This window comes from Aquarana catesbeiana, linkage group LG02 (assembly GCF_042186555.1).
Source record: "Aquarana catesbeiana isolate 2022-GZ linkage group LG02, ASM4218655v1, whole genome shotgun sequence".
NCBI lineage: Eukaryota > Metazoa > Chordata > Amphibia > Anura > Ranidae > Aquarana > Aquarana catesbeiana.
The window spans coordinates 786,131,294-786,159,165 of NC_133325.1; the positions used below are offsets into that span (position 1 = coordinate 786,131,294).

General features: G+C 39.0%; 2 protein-coding genes across 8 annotated transcripts in view; one reads left to right on the forward strand and one right to left on the reverse strand.

Moving 5' to 3' along the window:
• Positions 1 to 27,872, forward strand: part of ZBTB20 (zinc finger and BTB domain containing 20) — a 1,365,016-nt gene that overhangs the window by 1,336,580 nt on the left and 564 nt on the right. For all 6 annotated transcript variants that reach the window (XM_073617411.1, XM_073617410.1, XM_073617409.1 and 3 more), the window contains one exon: positions 1 to 27,872. This exon is cut by the window's right edge and continues 564 nt beyond it. In XM_073617411.1, the coding sequence (XP_073473512.1) occupies positions 1 to 671 (671 nt within the window). In that variant the 3' untranslated portion in view covers positions 672 to 27,872.
• TIGIT (T cell immunoreceptor with Ig and ITIM domains) overlaps positions 27,156 to 27,872 on the reverse strand; it is a 25,359-nt gene continuing 24,642 nt past the window's right edge. For both annotated transcript variants that reach the window (XM_073617418.1, XM_073617419.1), the window contains exon 4: positions 27,156 to 27,872. This exon is cut by the window's right edge and continues 3,300 nt beyond it. The gene's annotated coding sequence lies outside the window, so the exon portion shown is untranslated.

A 27,872-nucleotide genomic window follows, 5' to 3' on the forward strand; every position in this document is an offset into this window, starting at 1 on the left:
GTGAGAAACCGCACCAGTGTAGCATCTGCTGGAGGTCATTTTCATTAAAGGATTACCTAATCAAACACATGGTGACGCACACAGGCGTCAGGGCTTACCAGTGCAGCATCTGCAACAAGCGTTTCACCCAAAAGAGTTCCCTCAACGTGCACATGCGCCTGCATCGGGGGGAAAAGTCTTATGAGTGCTACATGTGCAAGAAGAAGTTTTCTCACAAGACGCTGCTGGAGAGGCACGTGGCCCTTCACAACGCCACCAATGGCACTGCCAGCATCCCAGTCCCCGGTCCACCTCTGAACTCTATTTCAGGATCAGCGCAGGCTCCTGCCTCCACTCCAGGTCAAGGATTGCCTTCAGCTCCCACCATGGCTCCAGCACCGGTCTTGCCTCCGACACCCGTCTTGGCACCTGCTCCGGTTTTGGCTCCGACTCCAGCCTTAGTTCCAGCTCCAATTTTGGTCTCTGCCTTAGCACCGGCACCATCACTGGCTCCACCCCCCAGCGCTGCTCCGACTCCTGGCCCGGTTCTAGTCCCTCGTCCCGGGCCTCCAAATAGTGTGGGCCCAGAATTTTCCGAGGGCACAACGTACGTTTGCTCAGTCTGTCCAGCTAAGTTTGACCAAATCGAGCAGTTCAACGACCACATGAGAATGCACGTTTCTGACGGATAAATACCATTCATTCTTACGAACAAACAAACAAAAAACAAAAACAAAAGCTATGGCACTAGAATTTAAGAGTTTTCTTTTTATTTTTAGGTTTTTTTTTTTTTTTTTTTGACATTTTGTACTACATGAAGAACTTTATTGCCTGCTGGTACATTACATTTCCGGAGAGTGGGTGAATATATATATATCAAGATATATAACCTGCATATATATTTTATCCAGTCTCCCTCAGATGGTGGCCTTAAGGCCTGGTAGATATACTTGGATTCCACTGGTTGGAATTCACGCTACTGGCCTCTAAATATACAACCCTTCTTTAAAAAAAAAAGGAAAAAAATGACAAAAAAGACACGTAAAAAAAAAAATAAAAAAAAAAGTTCATGAAAAAGCTACAAAAAATAAAACATGAACCATTTTCCACTTGTGTAGAGCACTACAAAGAAAATAATATAACAAGATATTACAGAAGGCCTACTGTCTCTTAACATGCCGCTTACAGTGTTTTTGTTTCTTTGTGGCTTTTTTTTTTTTTTTCTTAAACTTCATTCTGGTGGACATTTTTTTCCCGCATTTAGCCGCCCAGATTTCCCGGTATCTGGAGGATAAAAACTGAGCACTTCTTTTTGTTTCTTTGTTGGTTTCTGCGGCATTAAACATGTAATTTTGATTTACTATTTTTTTTAATTTTTTTTTTTGGGGGGGTGGGATGGGGGGGAAGTGGGTTCGTTGTTAACGGCAGTTGTTAAAAGCTGAGATGAGAGGAACCAAGGAAGGATTTAGTACCGTCACTGAATAGTATCCTGTTCTGGGTTCAGCATGGTCCAATGTGTTTTCTGCTCTGCCTGGATACCCATAACTCCCCTCTCTTCACCTCCTACCCGTCCATGAATTTCTTTTGCAGCTTTGAGGACAAGAAGGAACTGTTAGAGCAACATGAAATACAAAAGGGCAAAAATACGTGGCTGTTATATATATATATATATATATAATATATATATATTATTATTTTTTTCTCTCGAAAAATCAGCAAATCTGCAGTGACGAAATCAGCACTTCAACACACCTGTCTATTCATGTCATTTTCAGAGTTCCTGATGCAGTACAGGACAAGGACTGAGAGAGGCGGGCACAGCCCAAAAATACTCTGTCTACGGAACCAATTTCACAGACGAACACCTGAGATATTGAAGAAAAAATGTTCTTACGTTTCGGCTCCTTCAACTCAAACATCAAGTGTACAGTGGCGCCCCTGCGGCATGGCACAACTCTTCACTGAAGTATGAGAGGGCATACCAAAAGGGGGGGAAGGGGGTTGTATTGTCTTCTTGTGTTGATCTAACCATTAAGATGTCTATCAAAGCAGCTGCCACCTCTTATGAATCATAGGTAACATTCTTGAGGTTCTTGTATGCTGTTTCCAAAAACATTGTGTTTCCAAGTCTGTCTTAGAGGCACTGTTCTAAGTTTCAAAGCCACAGTTTTCCATGAAGTTAGGAGTGGTCTGTTTTCACTTCACTTAAAATGGTTGTAAAGTTTCCAATTCAATGAAGGTTCCAAAATGTCTTTGGAAGGTGGTTAGCTCAAAGGATTTTGTAAACCCATACTACAAGTTCTTCAGGTTCCTCAAGTAGATGTTTCAGTCTACTTGTTCAAGTAGATGTTTCAGTCAGTTTTCAATCGGAAGTCTAGTTTAATACTTTCACAGTCATCAAAGAATTACAAAAACACTTGGAGATCATTAGAAGTAGATTAGTCAACCTCAAATACTGATGGAAGTAAAGCATTGTTTGATGATGAGCACCATCAATGGGGTGAGCAACTATCATTATTAAAGCTCATGGTGGTTGAGTTCTGAGTTACAATCAGTCACACATCTTGCTGTTCCTGAAGATCATTTCCGTATGGGTTTGGAAAGCCACAATTTCACATGAAGTTAGGAACAGTCTGTTTTCATTCACTTTAAATGGTTGTAGAGTTTCCATTTCAATGAAGGTTCCAAAATATCTTTGGAAGGTGGTAGTGTCAAAGGAATTTTCTAAACCCATACGACAAGCTCTTCAGTTCCTTCAAGTAGATGTTTCAGTCTACTGAAAGACTAGTTTAATACTGTCACAGTCATAAAAGAATTACAAAAACACTTGGAGACACACTGGTTCCTCCAAGGGTTGATAGGGGTCCCTTGAGCAATGAGCAATTTCTGCCTCTCAGATAAGTTCCCATTGACACCATTGATCTTTGTAGCTATCTGTAAGGTGGTAATTCTTCCCAGTGACCACATGTGTAAGGAACATATTCTTCCCATTGACCATTATACTAATGTATTATGATTTGTAGATATCATAATTTTTAGCAGGGGTTCCTTAAGCCCAAAACGTTATTTCAAGGGTTCCTCTTTGTTGATAAGGTTGAGAAAGACGGGGTACTATTATCACAGCTCATGTTGGTTAAGTTCTGAAGTACAGTCTTTCAGACAGCTTGCTGTTCCTGAAGATCATTTTGCTGTATGGGTTTGGAAAATTTGAAATCTGTTATTTCAACAGCAAAAAAAACTTCTGCAAATTGGGGCTCCTTCATGAAAACTAAAGCAAAAGAAACAATTAATGGGGTTGACCATAGCATGCAAAATATTTACTTGCTTTTACTAAGCTGAAAAAACAGTAAACTGGGATACACTTGGTTGCTTAGACCAACAGCATCCCTCTCTGTTTGTGACAGTTTTCTGAAACAAGCCCCAACATCATGACATTTTAACAGTTTTATGGCTTGATTGTCTTCGTAGAATGGGTTACCCGTATGAAGTAAATTATCAATATTGAAGACTAAAGGAATAATAAGCAAGGCTTAAACTGAATGTACACTGATTTAAACTGGGACTGGTGTTTATGGAAGGGTATGGGAGTTTATTATGTGTCTTCTGAGCAAAAGAGGGAATAAGTGAGTGAAATTCAGAGCAAACATTTGAATCCAGATGCTGCTCCATGCTGGTTTTGTTGTAGTTTTTACAAGTTTTAGAAAGCAATGCAATGTATAGAATCCATTCCTAGGTCCTTGGTGCTCGTACTATCCTCTGTTCTGTGTTTCAACCCTTCAAAGAAGACCTTTAACAGATTACTGGAAATTATTAATGGCCGAACAAGGCTAATGACCATTGGTTGATTATGTAGTTTTATCCGTGAAGGCTCTTGAGGTGTAAGCTCATCAAGCACGTTAGATATGCAGCTTCGGTTTTAATGAGACGTTTGAAAACTTTTACGAATGGGAATGTTTTATTGTTCTGTTGTTAAAGAATGAATTGTTGCACAAGCAGGGTGAAGGTAGATATGGAGTGCTGGGAACCAAGGTTGGGGTTAGGATCTGGTGCCATCTCTGAAACATATGTCACTTATGTTACAATGCATGGCAGATGATTTACGAAAACTGAAGTGTGCAAAATCTGGTGCAGCTCTGCATAGAAACCAATCAGCTTCCGAGTTTTCTGTCAAAGTGTAATTTGTAATTGAACAACCTGAAGTTAGAAGCTGATTGGCTACCATGCACAGCTGCACTCTCTGGTTTTAGTAAATCAACCCCATGGCGTTGGCATCTTCAGTGGTGTTTGGCGTAAGTTCAACTGCAGCTACCAGTTATGGTAGAAATTCTATTGGAAAACATATGTAGAGCAGAGAAACTATCTCTCTTCACTCCAAAAATTTGCATCAAATCTTGTGCAAACTTCTGCATTAACAATTGGTGACTAGATCCAAAAAAAATGACCTCTTCGTCAAAATTAAAATGCATTTGTTAATGCTACATAGAATTTATGTAAACCATTCTAATTGCCCCTTTTTGGTCTGGTAAATATACCACTGAATTTGTATTACTGGCAACATCACCAATTGAAAATAAATCAAAAAATCTGAAAAAAAAGAAGAAAACTAAGGTAGCTACCATATCAAAGAGTATTTAAACCCAAGAACAATAGTTTAATATCTCAACAGTTGTGAGATGTTAAACTATTGTTCTTGGGTTTAAATACTCTTTAAAAAGAATTTACTCCAACACACTGACGTGTCTGAATCCACTTCTGAATACTTTTCAACCAATGGCCATCTTGCCTTTTATGCTGGCAATCAATGTAACAACACTGCAACCTATTATTTAATCATAGAGTCCATCATTTAATCAAAAATTTGATCAATCGTTCGGCGCAATGGTAAAAAAGTTTTTGATTTGGTCCAACTTGACTGTATTGTCTGCCAGGACCAATAGTTCCTTTGAGAGGAACATTTGTTTAGAGTAGTCTGTTCTTGAAAGATATGAATCTTTCATCCAAACCATTCTTATATTAAATAATTATATTGTTATGGCCTGCATAATTCATAAAAAATGAAGTCTGTGGACTTAGCGGTGACAGTCCACACACCTACTCCACTCTATGGGTTTTTTTTAGGGCTTAGTTTTGTATTCAGCCTGTTGTATCTTTAGTTCTTGTTTTGTGTCTCACCTGTTATTATCTTGTCTGTATTGGAAAGCCAATGAACCCTCCACTTTTCTACCATAGAAACAAGGGACAGTGCTGTAGACTGTGTTTTTTTTTTTTCGTACATAGTTCAAATTATGAAATTTTTAGCAGTAAAAAGTAATACCAGGGTCATTATGGGAAGAAAAAAAATGAATGCTAGAGTAACTTTGAGAAGTTTAGTTTTTGTTCCCTGAATATTGGATTTCAAGTTTTTGATCCCTGAATATTGGATTTAGGTGTGTTCTGTAGGAGCACTGAACTCCAGAATGATTGGGAATCAGAGATCTGGTCGATTTAGATCTTTATAAGCTGCTTTTTACTGGCAAGAGTATCATATGGGGTCCCCAGAAACAGTCCATTGGGTGTTGTAAGGATGAAAGCGCCACACTAGTTGGGCAAGTCCAGTATAAATGTTTGACCACTTTTGTAGTGTGTCAAGTAAACATTTGCACTGGAGGTATCAAACTGGTGTGGCACTATCATCCTTACAACACCCTATAGACTGAATATTGGATTGCAATGTGTGGTGTAGGAGCACCGAACTCCAGAATGATTGGGAATCAGAGATCTGGTTGGCAAGAATGTTATAGGCTGCTCTTTATTGGCAGGGGTAGCACAAGGTGTCCCCAGAAACAATCAATTGGGTGTTAAAAGGATAAGAGGGCCACAGTAGTTGGGAAAATCCACTATGGATGTTTGACCACCTTTGTATTGTGTCAAATAAACATTCATACTGGAGATATCCAATTGCTGTGGCACTCTCATCTCTACAACACCCTATAGCCTGAATATTGGATTGCAATGTGCGGTGTAGGACCACCGAACTCCAGAATGATTAGGAATCAGAGATCTGGTTGGTAAGATCGTTATAGGATGCTCTTTATCGGCAAGGGTAGCACAAGGTGTCCCCAGGAAAAATCCATTGGGTGATATAGGGGTGAAAGTGGCACACTAGTTGGGCAAATCCAATATTTGACCACCTTTGTATTGCGTCAAAGAAAAATTTGTACTGGAAGTATCCAACTAGTGTGGCACTTTCATCTGTACAACACCCTGTGCCAGTGGTCTCCAAACTGCGACCCTTCGGACACTACTCCTCCCACTAATACGAGACTATTTCACCCACTGACACCAACAATGAAGCACAATATCTCCCACTGACACCAATGATGGGGCGCTATTCCTGCCAATGATGGGGTACTGCTCCTCCCCCTAATACCAAATGTGGTGATGTTTTCTCCCACTGATGCCAGAAAAATTTTCACTCACAATGACCATAGTCCAGCCCCCCTAAAGTCTGAAGGACAATAAACTGGCCCTTTGCTTGGAAAGTTTGGAGACCCCTGCCCTATGCACTCAATATTGGATTTGACCTGGAAGCACCTATTTGAGGCATTGATGCAATATACATAGGAATTAACAAGGCAAATTCAATATGGTTCATATTTGAATAAAAATACTTGGTTAGCTCTTTAAAAAGGTTACGCAGGGTGGGCACTGGAAAAGTAAGCAAGGCCAAGAATCTTTTACACAAATATTCCCAAAAAAATATACCTTTGTTACCCTTTTAAGTAAGCCTGATTAAAGTGGACCTTCCACCTCATTGGCAGGGTCCACCTATTCAAGGTGCCACCTCTCCCACCCTAAAACGCTTTATAAAAAGTGTCTGTGGGGGGTGGTTAGATAATATACTCACCTTTCCTCAATGTCCTTAGTGCAGGGGCTGACATCATCCTCCTGCCGACAAGATCCCAGGGAATGCTTAGTAGCCCAAATATCATGAGAACATGCTTCTACACAGTTCAGGATCACCTTCTTGCGATATTTGGGCTACTGAAACGTTCTCCAAGATGTGAGCGGAAGGAGGAAAATGTCGCCCTCATCTAGGCACTGTGGGAGGAATTCAAGGAAAAATAAATAATTGGTCTATATTTTACCCCACAGGTGCTTTTATACAGCTGTTTGGACGGGGGGCAACTTGAGTAGGCAGGATATGAGAGGTGGCAGGTCTGCTTTAATACAAAATAGGCAATAGGAATCACCAGGAAAACAGACAACAGTGTCAGGACATACCTTTAGTCTTACATGCTGACCCCTAGAGAGCTGTCAGAGCCTCCCAAAATGCTGATCCAATAGAAACCTCCTAAAGCATTAGAACATGGGCCCATCCTCACGCATGGCAATACCCAGGCCCATAGATTGGGGGCGGAGGTGGCACTGAGCATTGCATTGGGAAATGCAGCTCCAAGATAATTCTTGCATCGAATTGCATTATGTAACGGGAGTAGGGATGATCATTGTTGTGCACTAAAAATTCCCATTTTGGGCAATACTGACTAAACCATAAGCTACTTTGGATCTTAAAGAGGAGCTTCAGACACTGCTACGTCCACATTTAAAATGCATTCATAGTGAACTTCATTTAGTTTTATTCCCTTATTGCAGCTTTCTTTGTCACCTGCCTGCCCATTGGACGGTCAGTCAGCGGGGTGTTCATGCTGCAGTCGAGGATAGTGGTGTCCTGGACTACGCATTGAGAGGGATGTATGAATCACAAGACCGGCTGAATAGAATTTAATATATTTCAGCAGGTAAAACTGTACATATGTATGCATTTTCAGCTGTGTGTTGAGCTATTTGGCTGGAGCTCTGCTTTAATTTTAAATGTCTGATCTACTTAGTGTTCTTATATGCTAAATTTGCAGAAATACAAACTCTTGAACTTGCTGTCTAATTTCGGGCAAGTACGTGTAATGTGAAAGTGCCATTGAAGATAGAACCAAGTGTCAGTACCGTTGGAGTTTGCACTACAGGACAGATTAAAACATCCCCAATGCTGGTTCTGAGCTAGCCAAATGTACCAAAGCTCTCGAAATACAGTTCAGGATGGCAGAGCCCAATAACTAAATTGCTAAATTCTAAGCAACCCTGCACTCCAAGCATGATATAGAGGTACTGGTATCTGTTGTCTGAGCATAAGTACGGGATACGGTGTTACTGATGCCTTGAAACACCAGATGGCCAATAATTAAACCCTTACAAGACTGTGTTTTATTGTCTGTGACTTGCTGTAAATACCAACCTAAGACTGAGATTTCAGTTTGGAATAGGCACAGGTAGCTTAAGTCACCCTTCCTACCAGATTCTTATACTCTAACCTTCAGAGACGGGGTTGAGGTTTTCCTGCTTTAGTTTTTGTCCAACTCTTCCACAAAGCCATAATAATGGTTTCACTCTTTCACAGCCTGACTCCATTCATGTTATGGAGGATTCATTAGGGTGGTGTGACACCACCATATGGCCTTGTAATATCTCCTTCATTTTGGACCTACTAGGACTTCCTAGAGATTTACCAACGTGACACAATTTGTTAACATCTAAATTATCAATCTACCCAAACCAAATTAATTAATATTGGCAGCACCCAACACCATCTTAATGAGAATAAGTCCATAATATGGTGTCACTGATGCTTCACAACACCTGATGGCTAGTAAATAAACCTTTTTAAGACTGTGCTTTAATGTCTGTGACTTGCTGTAAATACCAACCCAAGACTGAGATTTCAGTTTGGAATGGGCAAGGTAGCTTAAGTCACCCTTCCTACCAGATTCTTATACTGTAACCTTCAGAGACGGGGTTGAGGTTTTCCTGCTTTAGTTTTTGTCCAACTCTTCCACAAAGCCATAATAATGGTTTCACTTTCTCACAGCCTGACTCCATTCATGGTATGGAGGATTCATTGGGGTGGTGTGACACCACCATATGGCCTTGTAATATCTCCTTCATTTTGGACCTACTAGGACTTCCTAGAGATTTACCAACGTGACACAATTTGTTAACATCTAAATTATCAATCTACCCAAACCAAATTAATTAATATTGGCAGCACCCAACACCATCTTAATGACAATGAGAATAAGTCCATAATATGGTGTCACTGATGCTTCACAACACCTGATGGCCAGTAATTAAACATTTTCAAGACTGTGCTTTAATGTCTGTGACTTGCTTTAAATATCAACCCAAGACACAATTTGTTAACAGCTAAATTATCAATCTGCCAAAACCAAATTAATCAATATTGGCAGCACCCAACACCATCTTAATGACAATGAGAAGGGGATAAAGACATAGAGTAAAATGGTTTCTTAGTTTGCACCGAAGACATTAAGGACAGGACCAGAAACCAGATGTGCTGTGGTTGGTAAAGTCCAACTCCAGCTTTAGGGCCTTATCCTCCTGGGCCTTCTACAACTCCCATCCTCATCACAGCTGATTTGAGATACGGGCTCAGACCCCACACAGCCCTCAGTTCTCCGATAGAAGTTCCTGAGCTGAAAGATATAAATCATTGAGCTGTCACCTATTTTGACCAGTTTCCCGGAGAACCACTTTAGAAGAACACTATATTCTTAATGTAAATTGGTTCACATTGGTTTGAAATTGCGCTACTTCAGCGCGATTTCAAAGCAACCAGATCAGTGTGATTTGCACCTCCGATCTCTTTGCGGCTTGAGACTTAGTTTAACAGAAGTCTATGCAAGTCACAATGAAATCGGAAGAAAAAGTAGTGCAGGAACCTTTTTTCAAAGTCTCTGTGATATGAGTTGTAGCAATTTGAATGGTTCCATTGCCGACAATGGGGTGCGACTTGTCATGTGATTTGGAACTGTCAAATCACATGACAAATTGCACCGGTGTGAACGAGGGCTAAATTATTTATATCTAAGCCTATTCCAGGATACCTTACCTGCCTTTGTTTGCTGCAGCATGTGCCCATCCCACCAGTTTCTCGGGTGTTCGGCAAATCCTGGCAAAATGACAGCAGCCAACCAAAGGGGGGGAGCATCCTGGTCTTCTCCGGCTCTGAGCTATCAGTTGCCCATTATGGGGCAAAGCTGAAGCAAAGGGGATAGGCCAGGGGTATGCATCATTTTATATTACACAAGGATATAATGTAACATTATGGAGACTGAAATATCCCGTGCTGCCTTCTCATTTTTCTCCACTAGATGTCTCTGCATTTCTCAGACCACTCCACTATTACAGATTCAGAATCATTGGCTGTAATGATAAAATAATGTATTCTGAACTGCTGCCTGCTGGCCACTAGCCCGCCATCATTACCCATTAGAATCCACTAGCAAGCTGCAAATTATGTTCAAGTAAGCTATGGTGAGCTTTGTCCAAAAATTATAACGTTTGCATATCTCAGTGTCAGAAAAACATATAATATTTTAATAAGGAATAACATAGCATAGGCTCGGTGGTGTCAACAGAAAGCGTAACCATGCAATACTGTATTTTGCACATCAATGTACATATATATATATATATATATATATATATATATATATATATATATATATATACTATTCTTTTCCAATGATTTTTGTTGAGGTTTTACATAAGAATATTATATATATATATATATATATATATATATATATATATATATATATATATATATATATATAATTTTTTTTTTTTCAAAGGCCTGAGTAGCCTAACTAAAACTGGCCTAACATTTGGTTTCAGTGGAATAGGTAGGCCACATTTTTTTTTTTTTTTGCTTTCTACTTATTTAAAAAGTTTCTACAACTTATGATCGTGCTAAGGTATGAAAAGCTGTATTTTTAATCACTTGTTAGCAGGGGTTTCCGAATAATTGAAAATTATTTCAAGGGTCCAAGGTTGGGAAAGCTAAAGCTGGCCATACATTATACATTTCTCTTTAGTTTTACATTCAACTATGTAGTGCAATGGGCCTGCCTGACTGCATGCAAATTGCAAGTGTTTAGGTTTGAACTCTTATTATATGGTTTTTGTAAATCTAAAGGAAAATTGTATAATATATGGCCAGCCTAGCAGAACATTTTGAATCTTCATTATAACAATAGAGCAGCAACTTAAGCTGCCTGTAAGGTCTCTGTAGCCCCCAATCCACCCCCCCCCCTCCAAAGAAAGATTATAAAAATCAGTTTGCAAACCAGATGTAACAGTGGATTTCAGTTTTATTTTTATTTGGCTCAATGCATTTTTTTTTAACCATGTATACAATACACAAAGCACATTCTCTCAGAATAGGGACATACCGTACATGTAGATATTTTCAGACAAATCAAAAATTTGCTAAACCCAGATTCTCCTAATTCAGTCATCATTAACTAGTAGTGGCCCGTCATTAAATTTAACTAAAAGTGGCCCTAAAAATTTCCAGAGTATATATTACAACTCTTTGCCCAGGAGGTCCAAAAAATCCCTGATACGCCTTTTACGGAGGAATTGTACCCTCATAAATTCTTATCTCATAGATAAATCATTAAGCATAGGCACACAAAAGGGGTTGATTTACTAAAAGTGATGGCTGCAAAATCTGGTGCAGATCTGCTTAGTTTTTTTTGTTTTTTTTCTCAAAGCTTAATTGAGCAAGCTGCACCAGATTGTGCACTCTTCAGTTTTAGTAAATCGACCCCAAAGTGTTGTTAGCTTGTGATATCAAAGTAAAGCCTATGCTAACTGAGCCTTTTATTGCCTTCCTTTAAAATAAAGCTTAGCCTATCTGTGCTTTTTGTATCCGCTTCCAGTAAAATAAAGCTTAGCCTATCTGTGCTTTTTGTATCCGCTTCCAGTAAAATAAAGCTTAGCCTATCTGAGCTTTTTGTATCCGCTTCCAGTAACATAAAGCTTATGCTATCTGAGCTTTTTATCCCCTTCCTGTAAACAAAAGCTTAGGCTATCTGAACTTTTTTATTCCCCTTCCTGCAAATTAAACCGTAGACTAACTGGTTATTGCCTTCCTGTATTACACAAATACACAAGAAAAAGAGAGGCTAACACATTAATAAAAAAAAGGCCAGAGTCACTGCTTAACTCACGTATTGCGCCCAAATAAATCAAACTCCTTGTGTAACTACAACACAAAAAAAAACGTAAAAACTTGTACACAAACCCTAAGCATATATAAAAAAGTAAAGGCTGCGCTTTACATTATCAGGGCTCTTTCACACAGGGGGCCAAGGGGTGTTAAAAAAAAAACAGGTGGCTCAGCCACAATTTTACCAACCCTGGCCACTCACCTAAACGCTAATATCACATCCTGACAGGGCTGAATTTTTAACTCGGGTTGTAAAGAGTGACAGGCAGCACCACCTGTCAGACTCACTCATTGAGTTCAATAGGAGCACACAACAACCACGAGCCAAGCGTATAAAGTGCAGCCTTCCCCCTTTTTTTTTTTTTTTTTTAGGGTTTGCGTACAACATTTTTTCGATTTTTGTCATGTAGTCACGCAAGGACGGTTTGTTATTTATTTTGGTTGAGAACCCTTCCTGCAAATTGAACCTTACACTACCTTCCTATCAGATAAAGTCCTGTCTATGCCTGACAGAGCTTTGCTCCATTTTGACTTGTTTCACGTGAACCCACCAAATTAATCAACGGCAACCCACAGTTGTCTTAGAGCAGATTACTTTTGATTGTTTAATATTTCACTTTTTACCTGGCAAACACCTTGTGGGGAACATTCTGAGAAATGCAGACATCTACACCAGTTTAAGGCCATAGTTTCTAATTTACATTTGCCTAACTGGGCTGTTAACTGTTGTTGACAGTTCTTAGCAAATTAATAAGCTGGGTGGTTCGATTTGGATAGAATTTGTAAATGTGAGATTAACTTTAAAGTGTATATCTGGGCAAAGTGAAAATAAAAAATAAAAATATTCAGCACATCTCTGCAATACATGCATATTTCTCCATGTTTTATCTATTTAAAAATGCTGCAAGTGCAAAAAAACAATTAAAAAATTACCTGTTGACCTTGCCCAAAATCGAAAACTCCTCTAACTTGTATCCATCTACCCCTGCTGCACTGGATTCCCAAGCAGTGTCATCAGGCCTGCCCAGAAAACCTTCCCCCGTGTTATGAAGATGAAGGGAGGAAGGAGAGGTGTTCTGGAGTCCACCAGGGGAGAACTGGGCAGGGCTGACAGCTCTGCTTGGGGTTTCAGTGTAGAAGAGACAGCGTTGTCATCTCAAACGGGAGCCCACTGGATTCCTGGCAGATCAATGGGTAATTCTTGCGCTTTTAAAAAAAGATTTCTCCTACATTCATTGACAGACACAGCTCTTCTGAATCTTGACTGTAGGGTTATAGCGCCATCTACAGGAGTAGGACACAGCACTACCTATGGGCAGTCCTAGCTGGTATAAAAAAAAAACCTTGTCTCTGCTACAGGTAATTCATTACAAAATTTTACGAAGTTGATGGGTTTGCAACTTTGGAAGCTCCTTTTGGCCACAAGGTTCAAGGTTCCTTGTTTGCCCCTTTAGGTCTTGTTTGGGTGGTAAGCAACTTTGCCTGGTTGTTCCAGTTGTTTTTTTATGATTTGCCCACCCTTGGCTGAGGCACTGCTTTGGGACATCCTTATGATCAAGATTCAGAAGAGCTGTGCCCGTCAATAAACGTAAGAGAAAATGGGATATTTGCTTTTTGTTACTCGCCCTAAAATCCCTTTCTCTGAGTTCATTGACGGACACAGCACCCTCCCCTCTATTGAAGCTTATACTTCTGACACTGCTTTGGTATGAACTGGGTTGCCTGTAGCAGAGAGGGTTTTTTTTTACCAGCTAGGACTGCCCGTAGGCCGTGCTGTGTTCTTTTTCTGCCTAGTGGCGCTATAACCTTACGGGTTAAGATTCAGAAGAACTCTGTCCATCAATGAACTCAGAGAAAGGGATTTTATGGTAACAAAAATATCCCCCTTTTTTTTCCCCTGCCCTGAAATATACTTTGAAATTTGGATTGGTCCTTACATGGCAAACTCATGACCCTTGGCAGCTGATGGCCCCATACATTCCTTGAATCTATCTCTATTAAGGCTTTGCCATGACACTTGACCAAGGCTAGTCTTGGCATGACTGTCTAGCTTTGTTGTAAAGGTCCTAAAGCTGGTTTTAGACCTCCTCCTGCTGATAACTGGCCTCTGTATACACCACTGCCCACTTTCAAGGTCTACAGATATTCGCTTGGAAATCAAATGCCTTGTATTCACGTTGGGATCCCATGAAAGCTACAATGCTGCGTATTTCTTGCTTTCATTATCCTCCATATAATATGGACATTGAAAACACTTTATGAACGTCCAAAATTGGACATCATTTTGGACGCCTAAATGCTGCAAAATTGTGTCACGTAGGAGATGTGTTGGACAACCCCATGCCCATGTGTGTGGCTAACTTAACACTAGCATTGAAAAGCATCGCTACACTAAATCCCCATTCCTTGAATCTATCTCTATTAAGGCTTTGCCATGACACTTGACCAAGGCTAGTCTTGGCATGGCTGTCTATTTTTGTCTTAGTTGTAAAGGTCTTAAAGCTGGTTTTAGAGCTCCTCTGCTGATAACTGGCCTCTGTATGCACCACTGCCCACTTTCAAGATCTACAGATATTCGCTTGGAAATCAAATGCCTTGTATTCACGTTGGAATCCCATGAAAGCTGCAATGCTGCCTATTTCTTGCTTCCATTATCCTCCATATAATATGGACATTGAAAACCCTTTATGAACGTCCAAAATTGGACATCATTTTGGATGCCTAAATGTTGCAAATTTGTGTCATGTGGGAGATGTGTTGGACAACCCCATGCCCATGTGTGTGGCCAACTTAACACTAACATTGAAAAGCATCGCTACACTAAATCCCCATTCCATTAATCTATCTCTATTAAGGCTTTGCCATGACACTTGACTAAGGCTAGTCTTGGCATTGCTGTCTATCTTTGTCTTAGTTGTAAAGGTCCTAAAGCTGGTTTTAGACCTCCTCCTGCTGATAACTGGCCTCTGTATGCACCACTGCCCACTTTCAAGGTCTACAGATATTCACTTGGAAATCAAATGCCTTGTATTCACGTTGGGATCCCATGAAAGCTACAGTGGTGCCTATTTCTTGCTTCCATTATCCTCCATATAATATGGACATTGAAAACCCTTTATGAACGTCCAAAATTGGACATCATTTTGGAGGCCTAAATGTTGCAAATTTGTGTCACGTAGGAGATGTGTTGGACAACCCCATGCCCATGTGTGTGGCCAACTTAACACTAGCATTGAAAAGCATCACTACACTAAATCCCAAAAGCAGCTATTGAATGCATACTGTCTCCGATTTTCTTCTGAGCTTGGCATTTGATATTCATTTTATTAGAAAAGAATATTTAAGATGTGTGCACGTCTTCCGCCGTGGAGCAGGTGTGAGCTTCGGTACAGACCTTTATCTCTGCTTTAAATGTGACAGTGCAGACTGAATTATTCCATTGTCTCACATTTTGCAATAAGAAGAAAGGAGAATTAATTTCTTGACACATGTGCACAGCGTGCAATCAACTAGAAATTATCCCCCCCACCCCGACATTTCTATCCTTTCTTTGCTTACATTGTCTTTCCACATCTAGCCCGGTGAAGCAGAGATAAACCTACCCAGGCTTATTTATTTGCCTTGCCTCCATAAAGGTATTTTAATTTCCAAGGTGGCCTTGCTTCACCCCAGCATGCAGTTAATATGGAAGCAGATATCTTTACCACGATCAATATTTCTTATTAGCCAAGAAAAAAAAAAAGAGTATTGTGTAAATAGTCAAACGAGAGGAGTTAATGGTTGGAGAGACAGTGAAGGGACACAACTGTTTTGTCAGCTCAAAAAAAAAAAAAAAAAAAAAACAGAAGTTCATTGAATATGATGCCAGTTTAGTCACCTGATCTTACTTCTTATTTTTAGCAATAGTATTTAAAAAAAAGAGAGAGCTTGTCAAACGCGTTTCGTAGGTTAGTCCTATCTGCAAATCAATTTAGACTGCTTCCAGGTACATAGGAACCCCATCTCATTTAGAGGTGAGCAAGCTGAATATGGTCAAAAGCACAGTCGTAAGGATCACTGTCCCTTGTTTAAGACTATGTACATGGAACAACTGTTCTGGATTTATGTTCTTGGGGTTGGGGGGGGGGGAGCACTTGTGAACGCGTTTCGTAGGTTAGTGCTATCTGCCAGTTGATTTAGACTGCTTCCTGTACATACGAACTCCCATCGCATTTAGAGGTGAGCAAGCTGAATATGGTCCAAGCACAGTCGTGTAAGGATCACCGCCCCTTGTTTAAGACTATTTGAGATGCTGTGCATGGAACAACTGTCCTGGATTTTTGTTCGGGGGGGGGGGGGGGCACTTGTAATTTATGTTTTTTTTTTTTTTTGAGTATTGCAGCCAACTTTCTTCCGTCAAAGTTTTTCGTCCTGGATTGCAAAGTCTTGCTCTTTTGCCTTTGTTGCTTTGTGTTGATAATTATTGCACTAAGTTTGACTGCACTGCATTGCACTACTGACAAGTCATTGCACAGGCGGAGAGATTAGAAAGCAGAACCAAGTTCGAGGGCGGTAAGAACTAGCTAAAGATAAGAAAAAAATTTTAAAAAAATAAAAAAGAGAGAGAGAGAGAGCTGGAATGGGTCTAACCCACTTTTTAATAAGTTGATCTTCCTAGATGTAAACCACAGTTGATTGCCTTCCTACCTTTTAATCCCTACTTGTACTTTTGTGAAAGAGCCAGCTAGATATTTCAACACCATCATCCAGTCAGAAGACTTTAAAGAGGTGTTTATTGAGGTGTCGCTACCACTAATGACGTTCAGCCCCGAGGGCTGAATTAAAAAAAATAAATTTAAAAAAAAAAAAGTGAAAGTTTACAACTTGCGTACCTACACGTACGACTACACCAAACTCTTCAGATGGAGACTGAATTAAAAAAAAAAAAAAAGTAGTAGTATTCTATGATACGAAAACTGTAACTGTGCTTCCTGAAAAAAAAAAAAGACATGATGTAGTCAATGATAAATGATATCTGTCCAATACTGTGTAACTCATTGGTTGGTTGGATTTAGGGGCAGGGGGCGATTACAGAGACTAATGGCCAATAATTAAGGTCTGTCCAGCATAGCCGGACAACTCGCTCCACAGTGGGATCTGCTAGTCTATGATAAAAGGGGGGGGGGGGTCTATGATAAGCTTGTTTCACAGTCAAGTTGTGCTTGTGGAAGGGACATCGTTCACGTCTTGTCGTAGAATATTTTCCAAGAGGAAAAAAAAAAAAGGACGAACAAGCCGGTCCTTGAACACACAAACCATGAGAAGTCCAGGCTGCAAGCGATAAGGACGATGAAGTTTAATTGTCTCAGCCTTATGCTTTTTCTTGGAACATTTAAACTCACGTATTCAGTTATTCAATGCCTGCTTGCTGCAAAATCCTACTGAAATTCAGGCCTAAAAAAAAAAAAAAAAAACTAGCCTGAAGAGGTGGGGTTTACACGCCCGCAATGCTGTGATTAGTTTATATTTGCACTAGACTGAGAAATAAAAAAATAAAAATGACTTTCGCCTGGAGCTGACGATAACGAGAACACACAAACTGGATTGAGTGGCAAATGTTGGGGGGGGTGGGAGGTTCAGATTTTTTTTGCCACGCCCCTCCCCCCCACCATATTATTTCCATTTTGCACCCACCATCTGGCCAGTATCTGACTAAAAACCCGGAAAAAATATAAAATCACACTAAACTTACCCAAACACGGCTCCAGCTTACTGCTTGCTGTCGTTTACATCTCCCCCTTCTCGGTCTTGTCGAGCGGGGAAGTCTTCTTTTTTTTTCTTTTTTTTTTTATGTGAGTTATTAGCTTGTCGGCGTCTCCTTTTTTTTTTTTTATTATTATTTGTGTGCTAATAATAAGGCATTGCACTTTTTCCCTTTGTAAAACACGGGGAATATGTTAGGTATTTGTTTCTTGCAACAAATATAAAAAAAAAAAATAAAATAATATTTAAGCAGTTTGGAAGTTGACCAAATCAGCAAAGTTCCGACTAAACTTTTTGGCAACTACCATCTGGTGCTGGTCTTCGTAGGGAGTGTCCTTAGCTACTAGTTATTTTTTAAACCCATTGAAAGCCTGAGTTCGGGGCAAGATAGCAGACGTCTATATTGTCGTAGACTATCGATTCTGTTCACAAAAAAAAAAAAAAAAACACCTTTCTGCCTTTGTCTATCGTCATGAAACATTGTAAAACCCAATGGTTCGGCCAATAATTTTTTTTTGGGCTCGACCAATAAGACCAAAATACTTTGCTGGTCCCCCAAGTTGATGTTTCTCTTTTTGTATTGTACATTTTACAGTAATATATTTTGATTAGGAATAAAACAACATGAGCTAAGACACCTTCCCTCCCCCCCCCCAGTGAATCACTTTCCGCAGCACTAATTTCACTAAATACTAGTTATCGATAGAACAGATTTTATTTTAGACTTTTTATTAACTTTTTAAAATTACTAACACCGTTCCTTGTATTTAATCTTTACAAGCAGTATCAACCTTTCATGTGAAAAAGCAATGACTTAAAAATAAAAAAAAATAAAAAAATTATATTGTTAGGTTTAAAAAAAAAAAATTTTCATTTGTATTTTTGTTGTTTTATTTTTTTCATATTGTCGATATGTAATTTCTACTGTAGACCAAATATTAGAACGGAGGCTTAATTTCGGACAAAGGCAAACAGCGTGTGTAAAGGTGCAACAAGCAAAAAATTAAAAAAAAAAACGCCAAGAGCATCTACTGTGCTATGCTTAGCGTATCTTAAGAAGCCTTATCTTTTTTTTTTGTTTTACCTTTAGGTCTCCAGGTGGCCTCGTAGGATTTGCCCGTCTGGTGGCCAAAATAACAAGACAGCCCTTATCAGTTATAGGGAACTTTATAAGTAAAAACACTATTTCATATTTTTTTTTTTCATTCATATATTCATGTTATTGTGTTCTTGTAAATTTCTTCAGTACCAAGACAGAGACACATTGCAGGTGGTAGTGAGTTAAGGAGCTGAATCTATCCTAGGGACTCCATGTTTTAGTTAATACCTTGAGTTTTACTTCAATTGTACATATAGATTTTTATATTGTTCTAGTAGGAAAGGAGAAGCTATCTTGCTGAATGTTCTTTGTGCACTAAAGGGTGTACCCGGTACTATGCTGTAGTGAATTCTACAGGGCATGGTCAATACACTCTAACCAGTCAAGGGCATGCACCAGGTACCATACTGTGGTTTTATCTGCAGAGCATACAGGCAACTGTACGACAGCTTTGTGTATAGAATTTGCTGGTGCTGTACTTTAGTCTCATGTGCAGGTCATTCCGGCATTCATACCTTAGGTACCCCTTGTGGCAGGCATAGATTGTGCCTAGGCCTGTGTATACTGGACAAAATGCCCTGGCTATATGTAGAGAATGTGCTGAGTACAACCAAGCCATTAAGCCTTGAGGGTATGCTTGGACCATGCCGTACTAAATTCTATTTCCCCCATCAGGCAAGTAGGTACAGGCTGTGAAAAATGACCCACCTTTCAAACAGTGTGAAACGTACAACAATTTTATTTTCTCGATTAAAGAAAATAAACTATTCTCAAAGTCCACATGACATTTAGATATTGTTTTCCCTTGAGTTCACCAGCCATTCTCAACCAGGGTTCCGTAGAACCCTTGGGTTCCTCCAGAGGTAGCTAGGGGTTCCTTGAGCAGTGTCTAACTGGCCTCTTATGTGATGCTGCCTGCAAAGTTCTAGCTCCAACACCAGTTGGCAGAGCCTACAGCATGAGTGTTCTGACCGCCACTAAAGGAGGGCATTTTTCCCACTAACCACCACCAATGTAAGGAGCATTCTTCCCACTAACCACCACCAATGTAAGGAGCATTCTTTCCACTAACCACCAATACCAATGTAATGAGCATTCTGCCCATTAACCACCACCAATGTAAGGAACATTCTGCCCTCTGACCACCAACGTAATGAACATTCTTCCAACTAACCACCACCAATATAAGGAGCATTCTTCTCACTGACCACCAATGTAATGGACATTCTTCCCACTACCGCCAATGTAATGAGCATTCTGCCCGTTAATCACCACCAATGTAAGGAACATTCTTCCCACTGACCACCAATGTAATGGACATTCTTCCCTCTGACCACCAATGTAATGGACATTCTTCCCTCTGACCACCAATGTAATGAGCATTCTTCCAGCTGAACTAACCACAACCAATGTAAGGAGCATTTTTCTCACTGAAAACCAATGTAATGGACATTCTTCCCATTACCACCAATGTAATGAGCATTCTGCCCATTAACCACCACCAATGTAAGGAACATTCTTCCCACTGAACACCAATGTAAAGAACATTCTTCCCACTGAACACCATTGTAAGGAACGTTCTTCCCACTAACCACCAACGTAAGGAACATTCTTCCCAGTAACCATCACCAATGTAAAGAGTGTTCTTCCCACTAACCACCACCAATGTAAGGAACATTCTTCCCACTGAACACCAATGTAAAGAACATTCTTCCCACTGAACACCATTGTAAGGAACGTTCTTCCCACTAACCACCAACGTAAGGAACATTCTTCCCAGTAACCATCACCAATGTAAAGAGTGTTCTTCCCACTAACCACCACCAATGTGAGGATCATTCTTCCCACTGAACACCAATGCAATGGACATTCTTCCCACTGCCATCAATGTAATGAGCATTCTTCCCATTAACCACCACCAAAGTAAGGGGAATTTTCCCAATGACCACCAATTTAGTAACCTGATCAGGGGTTCCATGAGACCTGAAAATTATTGCAAGGGTTCCTTTGGGTACAAAGGTCGAGAAAGGCTGTGTTAAACATAAAGTACATTTCTACAAATCACTTGGTTGCGATTAAGGCATTTAAATATTAAGGCTACCCAATTGTTGTCATATAGAATGCAACCTTTGACCAATCTCGAGGAGTGGAAATCAGTCACCCAAAATAGATTTTCATGGAGGACCATTCTCTTCCCAAAGATTGGGACAGCCTCAAGGGATTCTACTTAGTACACCCCATCTACATGGCCGTGCATGTTTATACAAAGATCTTTTGGTGCCCAGTGCTTCCAACCACAACCTTCTTTCTGTAGCTGGTATACAATTAAAACACCACCCTTACAGACTTATAATGCACTTAATTTGGACAGAGTTGCACTGTAATTCATCCTGTCCTTTTTTTTATTCTTGACGTCAAGAAAATTTACAATAATTCAATTAAAAATAAAATGATGTTTTCACAGTTTTTCACAGACTGAAAGCCTGCCAAAAGATCTTTATTATTAAGTCAGCTGTTCAAATTTTAAATTTTTAACTTAAGCTGTTTACCCTTCTCTGGATGCAATTTCAGAATCACCACAAAAGAAACTTTATTTGTACAATGTGTGCCCTTGACTGAAATTGTCTTGCAATGAGAGGTAAATGTCAGATTTTTTTTTCAAAGTCTTTGGAAAGGAAGGAGACCTATTTTTGTTGTGTAATATTTTCTATTTTTGAATGCATCTTATTGGTATAAGACTGTTTTAGTTTGTTTTATTTTCATTGATTTTTTTTTTTTTTTTTTTTTGGTGAAGGCATTAATTACAAAAATAAAAAAATAAAAAAATGTTAAAAAGTCAAATTAATGGAGAGACAATTTGAAACAATCTATGATTGCCCTTTCGGATATGCTGCAGTTCTGAGACGTTAAAGCTGATTTGTCGATGAGTGTTAAAGATGGATAAGAATTTTTTTTTTGTACTTGTTAAGATAATATTTGTATCCACTGCTGTTTATTTTGTGTTTGAAAAGGACGTAGAAAAGGGATTGTTGTGTTTTCAAGTTTAATTTTTTTATTGAGAAAAAAAATATTATTTATGAGATGTCAAACACTGGACTTGGAGTTTAAGTGTAAAAATAAAAAAACAAAAAATATATATTTTCAAGTCATCCATGGAAAACGGTGTTCCCCCTCTTTTTTTTTTTTTTTTTTTACACCTCTCCATATAGCAAATTTCACATGTACATTTATAATCAATCAAAACAGACCTTCATGAAACTTTAGATGGGCAAAGCTGATGATCATGGTTTGCAAAGATCTTTAAAGATAATTATGAGTTTGGTTAGAAAAGTAATTATGAACTCAAACAATTATTCTGACCGATAAATGAACTGATGTTCGATGCCCACCATGTTGCCCTCACCATGTTCTTGTATTTTATATGCTGCTTCCTTGCTTCAAATCAGGCAGTTCTTGCCCTTCACAAAACCATTGAGGTGAGGCATCCACATCCATGTCATATCATAAACGATGGATCATTAACTGACGTTGGGTGACCCACCAAATCTGGACCACGCACAAAACTCCACACAATATAAGAAGTCCAGTTTTGGATAGGTTTATCCTTCCATAAGTCAAACCACCCAACTTCAGAAAGTTTGCTTTTCTACCCTGATGAAAAAAAAAAAAAAAAAAAAGAGAGAAGGAAAGGGGACACCGTTGGCAGTCAACACAAATATCATTTCTGGTCTTGAGTTGCGGAAATTCATTTACCATCCCTGATCTTTTTCCATCCTAAGCTTTAATTTCAACCAAATTCAGAGTCACTTGGGACCGACCCTGAGAAGCACGTTCTTCCCCGTTCGGTGTGAGCACAAGAAAGCGCTTTAGGTGCTTGTTAATTTCATGCCCCCCCCCCCCCCTCCATTCACTCCTGGTATCTTCCTTGAGCAATCATACAGTTTCTAGTATGTGCCTTCTTTTCTGCTTTTATAAAGTAGCCCAGCTGGAACTTCACTGCCCACTGTCTCGTACGCCGTCTTTTTCAGAATCAGCACAATCAATCTTTTTGAAGCCACACCGTTTAGCCGTGCAAATAATGTAGTGCACCTCTAAAGTTCTGGCTTGAATATCCTTTTCAACGTCTTTCCTTTAAAAGTATGTCACTAACTTTAAGAATCCATTAATCACAACTGTGAGAATTATTTCAGTTTAAAGAAAAACATAGAGTGTGGCCTTAAGCTCATCACAAATTCCCATGACTTAGTTCACCTACGTCCATCTATTTATTTATTTATTTCTGTCCCATCAGTCTCGGACCCAGGGTGTAAAACGGTTTATCGGACAGTTGCCGTAGATTGATCCAGTTGATTGCATAGACAGGTTTAGTGCTTCCTACCACAGCCGTTGGCCCCCCCACAAATAACCTCTTTAGGTTCTGGTTGGGCACTTTGCCATATTTTAAAATGTTTCCGAATATTGAGGATTAAAAGACTTCATCACTGCCAGATAAGTGTTTATCTTTCACTGTGAAAACTGCCTTCTTAAAGACTTGAATATTACGTCTTTTTAATTTCAATCACTTCTCATTTATGCCCTCCTCCAGGTCCATCCCAAGTGACATATTTTCTTATCTTTACAATTCAAAACCAAATTCAGGATGAAAAAAGTATTGTAATCAGTACACAGGGGTTGATCTGTATGTTCCTGTATCCTAAGGCCACTGTACATGGTTTGAGGCCACTGTACATAGCTCTATATTCTTTCAATCAGCCCATGGCTCGAAGCCACCATACATGGTTCAATATTCTCTCATTCAGCCCATTACTCGGGGCCGCCCTACATGGCTCGATATTCTCTCATTCAGCCCATGGCTCGAGGCCACCGTACATGGTTTGATGTTCTCTCATTCAGCCCATGGCTCGAGGCCGCTGTACATAGCTTAATATTCTCTCATTCAGCCCATGACTCGAGGGCGCTGTACATGGCTCAATTCTCTCTCATTCAGCCCAAGAGCAGAATGAGGAAAAAAATCAGTCGGTTCCCCATCCATGCTAGTTAAATCTTTACATCTCTACTGCCGGCTCTTTGTATTTAGGCAGCCTGCTGAACAGTGAATGCATATATTACGATGTTGTCACACTTCAGCCAGTAATTTTCCACCGGGCTCAGTCGATTTTTAAATCGACTTTTATCGAGCCAGGTGGTGCATGGAGGGCCACCCATGGCTTGAATTTTGGCCGATTAAGCAGGAGATGGTCAGAGTTCAAGCCATCCATAGGGATCATTAGCCTCACTACTATTGGACATATATTCTGGACATATATTCTGGAAATGTCCGAGTTGAAAAGCTCTACAAACAAATACTTTCATCCTGTAGCTGCAAAGATGGTTCAACAAATAAGCCATCAAACATGCAATCCTCAAAGTCTCATTCAGTTCATCAACCAGTCAGCCTGTTGACCAAAGATTTAGGACATCTACGACCAACCTTAACGATTTCCTATGAAATTAATATTTTATACTTTTTAGTCCTCCATTACGCTAGATTTAGGAGTCTACTTAGCTATATATATATATATATATATATATATATATATATATATATATATAGTTGAAAATATTGCCACATAAAACATTGCGCATGCCAAAAAAAGTCTAATGACAATATGGTGAGCAAAGTAGCAAAACTGTTCTGTTAGTCGAGGGACTTTTTAGGTGCAAATGTGCACAAACTCATATCTATACCACCATATTTCTATAAATAATAAAGAAAAAACATGAAACTTCACTAAAATACATAATGTTGAATGCTTCATCCCCATACAAGGCAATATACATATTGCCCAACTCTATATTTCAGACTATAGTGCAAGCACCAACAAATCCTGTAACAAATCAAAGTATGTGATGCATTCTTGTGGGTAGTCCAACGCATTTCAATAAGCTCTTCCTCAGGAAATAGAGTGGACATCTAGAGTAATTAAACTCATAGATTATGTTTTGGAATGTTAACGCTTTCCTCCCTCTTTTCAATATAAAATGGCGAAAAAGTATGGCTCAAAAAAAATGTTTAAAAAAGCAGAAGCTGCTAATATTATCATAATGACATAATTTAGTTTAATATAAAATGAGCAGTGCTCATTTAATATAAAAATGATTGAAAATGTAAAAATTAATTTTAAATAAAATGTAAAAATTCATACAAAATTTTATATAAAACGGGCATCCTGTTTGGTAATCCATTTGAATAAATCAGTCCATATAACCCATAACTCTCAATAACAGAATAGCTTGTCTAGTTGACTATTATGTATAAACAAGCAAACTGGGATAACACTCACCAGAAACAGTGGACTATTTTTAGCAGTAGGACTTAATATTGCAAAGGATGATATACATACACTTATATCCTGGTCCTTGGAACTATTTGCCCTCCTGTTTGGCAATCCATTTTATTATAACAATCATTAAACAAATTAAAAATGAAATACATTTAAATAAAATGTAAAATTTAATATAAAAATAACATCCTGTTTGGCAATCCATTTTAAAAAATCAGCCCATGTAATCATTAACTTTCAACAATAGAATAAGTCATCTAGTTGACTATTATGTATAAACCAACTAACTGGGATAACACTCACCAGAAGCAGTGGACCACTTTTACCAGTAGGACTTAATATTACATAGGATGATATACATACACTTATATCCTGGTCCTTGGAAATATTTGCCCTCCACTCGGGGATGGATTAGGACAGAATGGCAAGGTAGCAGCTGTGCCCCCTTCCAACCCCTTCAGCTGATATTACTAAAGATTGCAATAGGTACAGAGAAGGTGCTTTATTTGGCATGGCCTGCCGTATCGGAGACCAGCTGTCTACCAGTTTATTCCCCCTTGGGTGCACTGCTTTGACCAGCTGTATAATCCCTCTGGTTTACTGCAGGAGCATGAAGGTTGAAGCTTGGGCCCCTTGGACATCCACCAGTCCTAGGTTGCTCCCTAGGGTTCCCTGTGGATAATCCAGCTCAGTCTCCACTCACCAAAAGTTTACCAACTGCAGACAAAGTTATTAACAAAAAAAAGAACAAAAAATGTATATTATGTATCACTTTTTAAAAAAAGCAATAAAAGTACACCCCAAGCATAAACAAAATAAACAATTTAAAAACTTAGAAGCCCTCTTGGTGCCTTGTAATAGGATACAATTTTTCCTGAAGCTATATATTTTATTTTTTTTTTTTACCAGAAGAAGCTATATTTGGTTTGATAGTGTAGTGACTGATCTGGAAAATCGAATCTTCGATTACCTGAGACCATGAGTGCTGCATGTTATCTATTGTGTTGAATTCTAACCTTGACTAAGCTCCAAAACAACTCAAGGATGAAAGAATTTGTAAACAAGCCTGGTTAGCCAAAGGCCTACGGGACATACAGATTTTGAATTCTGCTTCCTCAATTCCTTACAAAAAAAACAGACATAAAACTAACCCAGACTTTGCAGAATCCCTCACAAAACAGTCCAGACTGAGGTCGCGACCTCCAAAAAAAAAACCGGATCACGTACTCACAACAATTGCACCGTTACAGAGCAGCAAAGCAGAGCTTAACTGGTCATCCACACACAAGTGAACAGCTATTATTTTCCAACCGTTGCGTTAATATTACAGTTCAAAGGAGACTTGAGGAGGAATGGAAGAAGTTGTGTTTTTTTTTTTTTTTGTTTGGAAACAAAAAAAAAAAAAAATTAAATGGGCAAAGCATTACATAATAAGACCACCACATCATTTCACTAACTCTTTTTGGTACTGTTCGATTTTTCTTCCTCTTTACAAGTGGGTGTTAATGCAGTATCTGTGTATATATACACACGTGTATATACATGTATACTGTATGTACTATGTCTTTATATATACATTTATGTATTCTGTATGTGTGGGTTGACATGTATATATTTGTATTTAACAGGAAAAAAAAAAAAATTACAAACAATTGGTTATGAAGAATTTCAATTGCTGGTGATCTACTGGTATACGTATGCTATCCCACGCGGGGACGTCAGAGACTGTTGGCCTGCCTTTTTTTTTTTAATACTTCGATACCATGTCCTTGGTTTGTTAATCAGGGTGTCGTGAGGGATGTGTGATCGTTGGTTGTGAAAAAAATAAAATAAGACAACCTTCTCAAAGCACCTTAATTCGGCACTCGACGTGCCATTGTCTCTACGCTGAGCACCTTATAAACGTTGGGAGTGCCAGAGTGTCACACGCGTGTTTTGTAGAATGGGTTACCCGTCTGATTTTGTGCTTTTCAGCTTTCGCATTCATTCCAGTGTTTTCGCTTACATTTTTTTTACCTTTTTTTTTTTTTTTTTAACTTAACACTGCACTTTTTATACAAGAAAGCACGTTGCACACCAGCCATATTTTTTTGGGGGGGGGGCTATTTCAGTATTTAACAGAGCCTGTCGATATTATGAAAAAGGCTAAAGTGGCGTCTCCACTTCAAACCGAGCCAATTTCCCGATATTAAATTTCCCATCGGGACTTCTGGTGACTTTGCACTTAGTAAACACAAGCACTTAAAAATCATCAGACTTTTTTTTTGTCTTTTTTTTTTGTCTTTTTTTTTTGTCTTCTACCCCCCAATTAAAGCAAAAAAAAATTGCAGTTGTTGCCAAAATGAAATTTTAATTCTCCCCAACAACCAATAAAAAGGCCATCAGTGTACCGAAAATATTTGTCATCGTGTCTTAACAGCCTAGCATTCTGCCATTATTTTTTGAAGGCCGCAGCCCAACAGCTCAACACATTTCATTTTTTTGCCTTAGGCAGGCCAACAGTTTCTGACGCAGATTGGTGAAATGCTAATTGTCACTTCTTATAATTTTTTTTTTTTTTTTTTCAGTTTCTTTCTTTCAGTAAACATTTGTCAATTACAGAAATAAAAAAAATAGATGAACAGAAAAGAATATAGACATATAATGGTAAAAAAAAAAA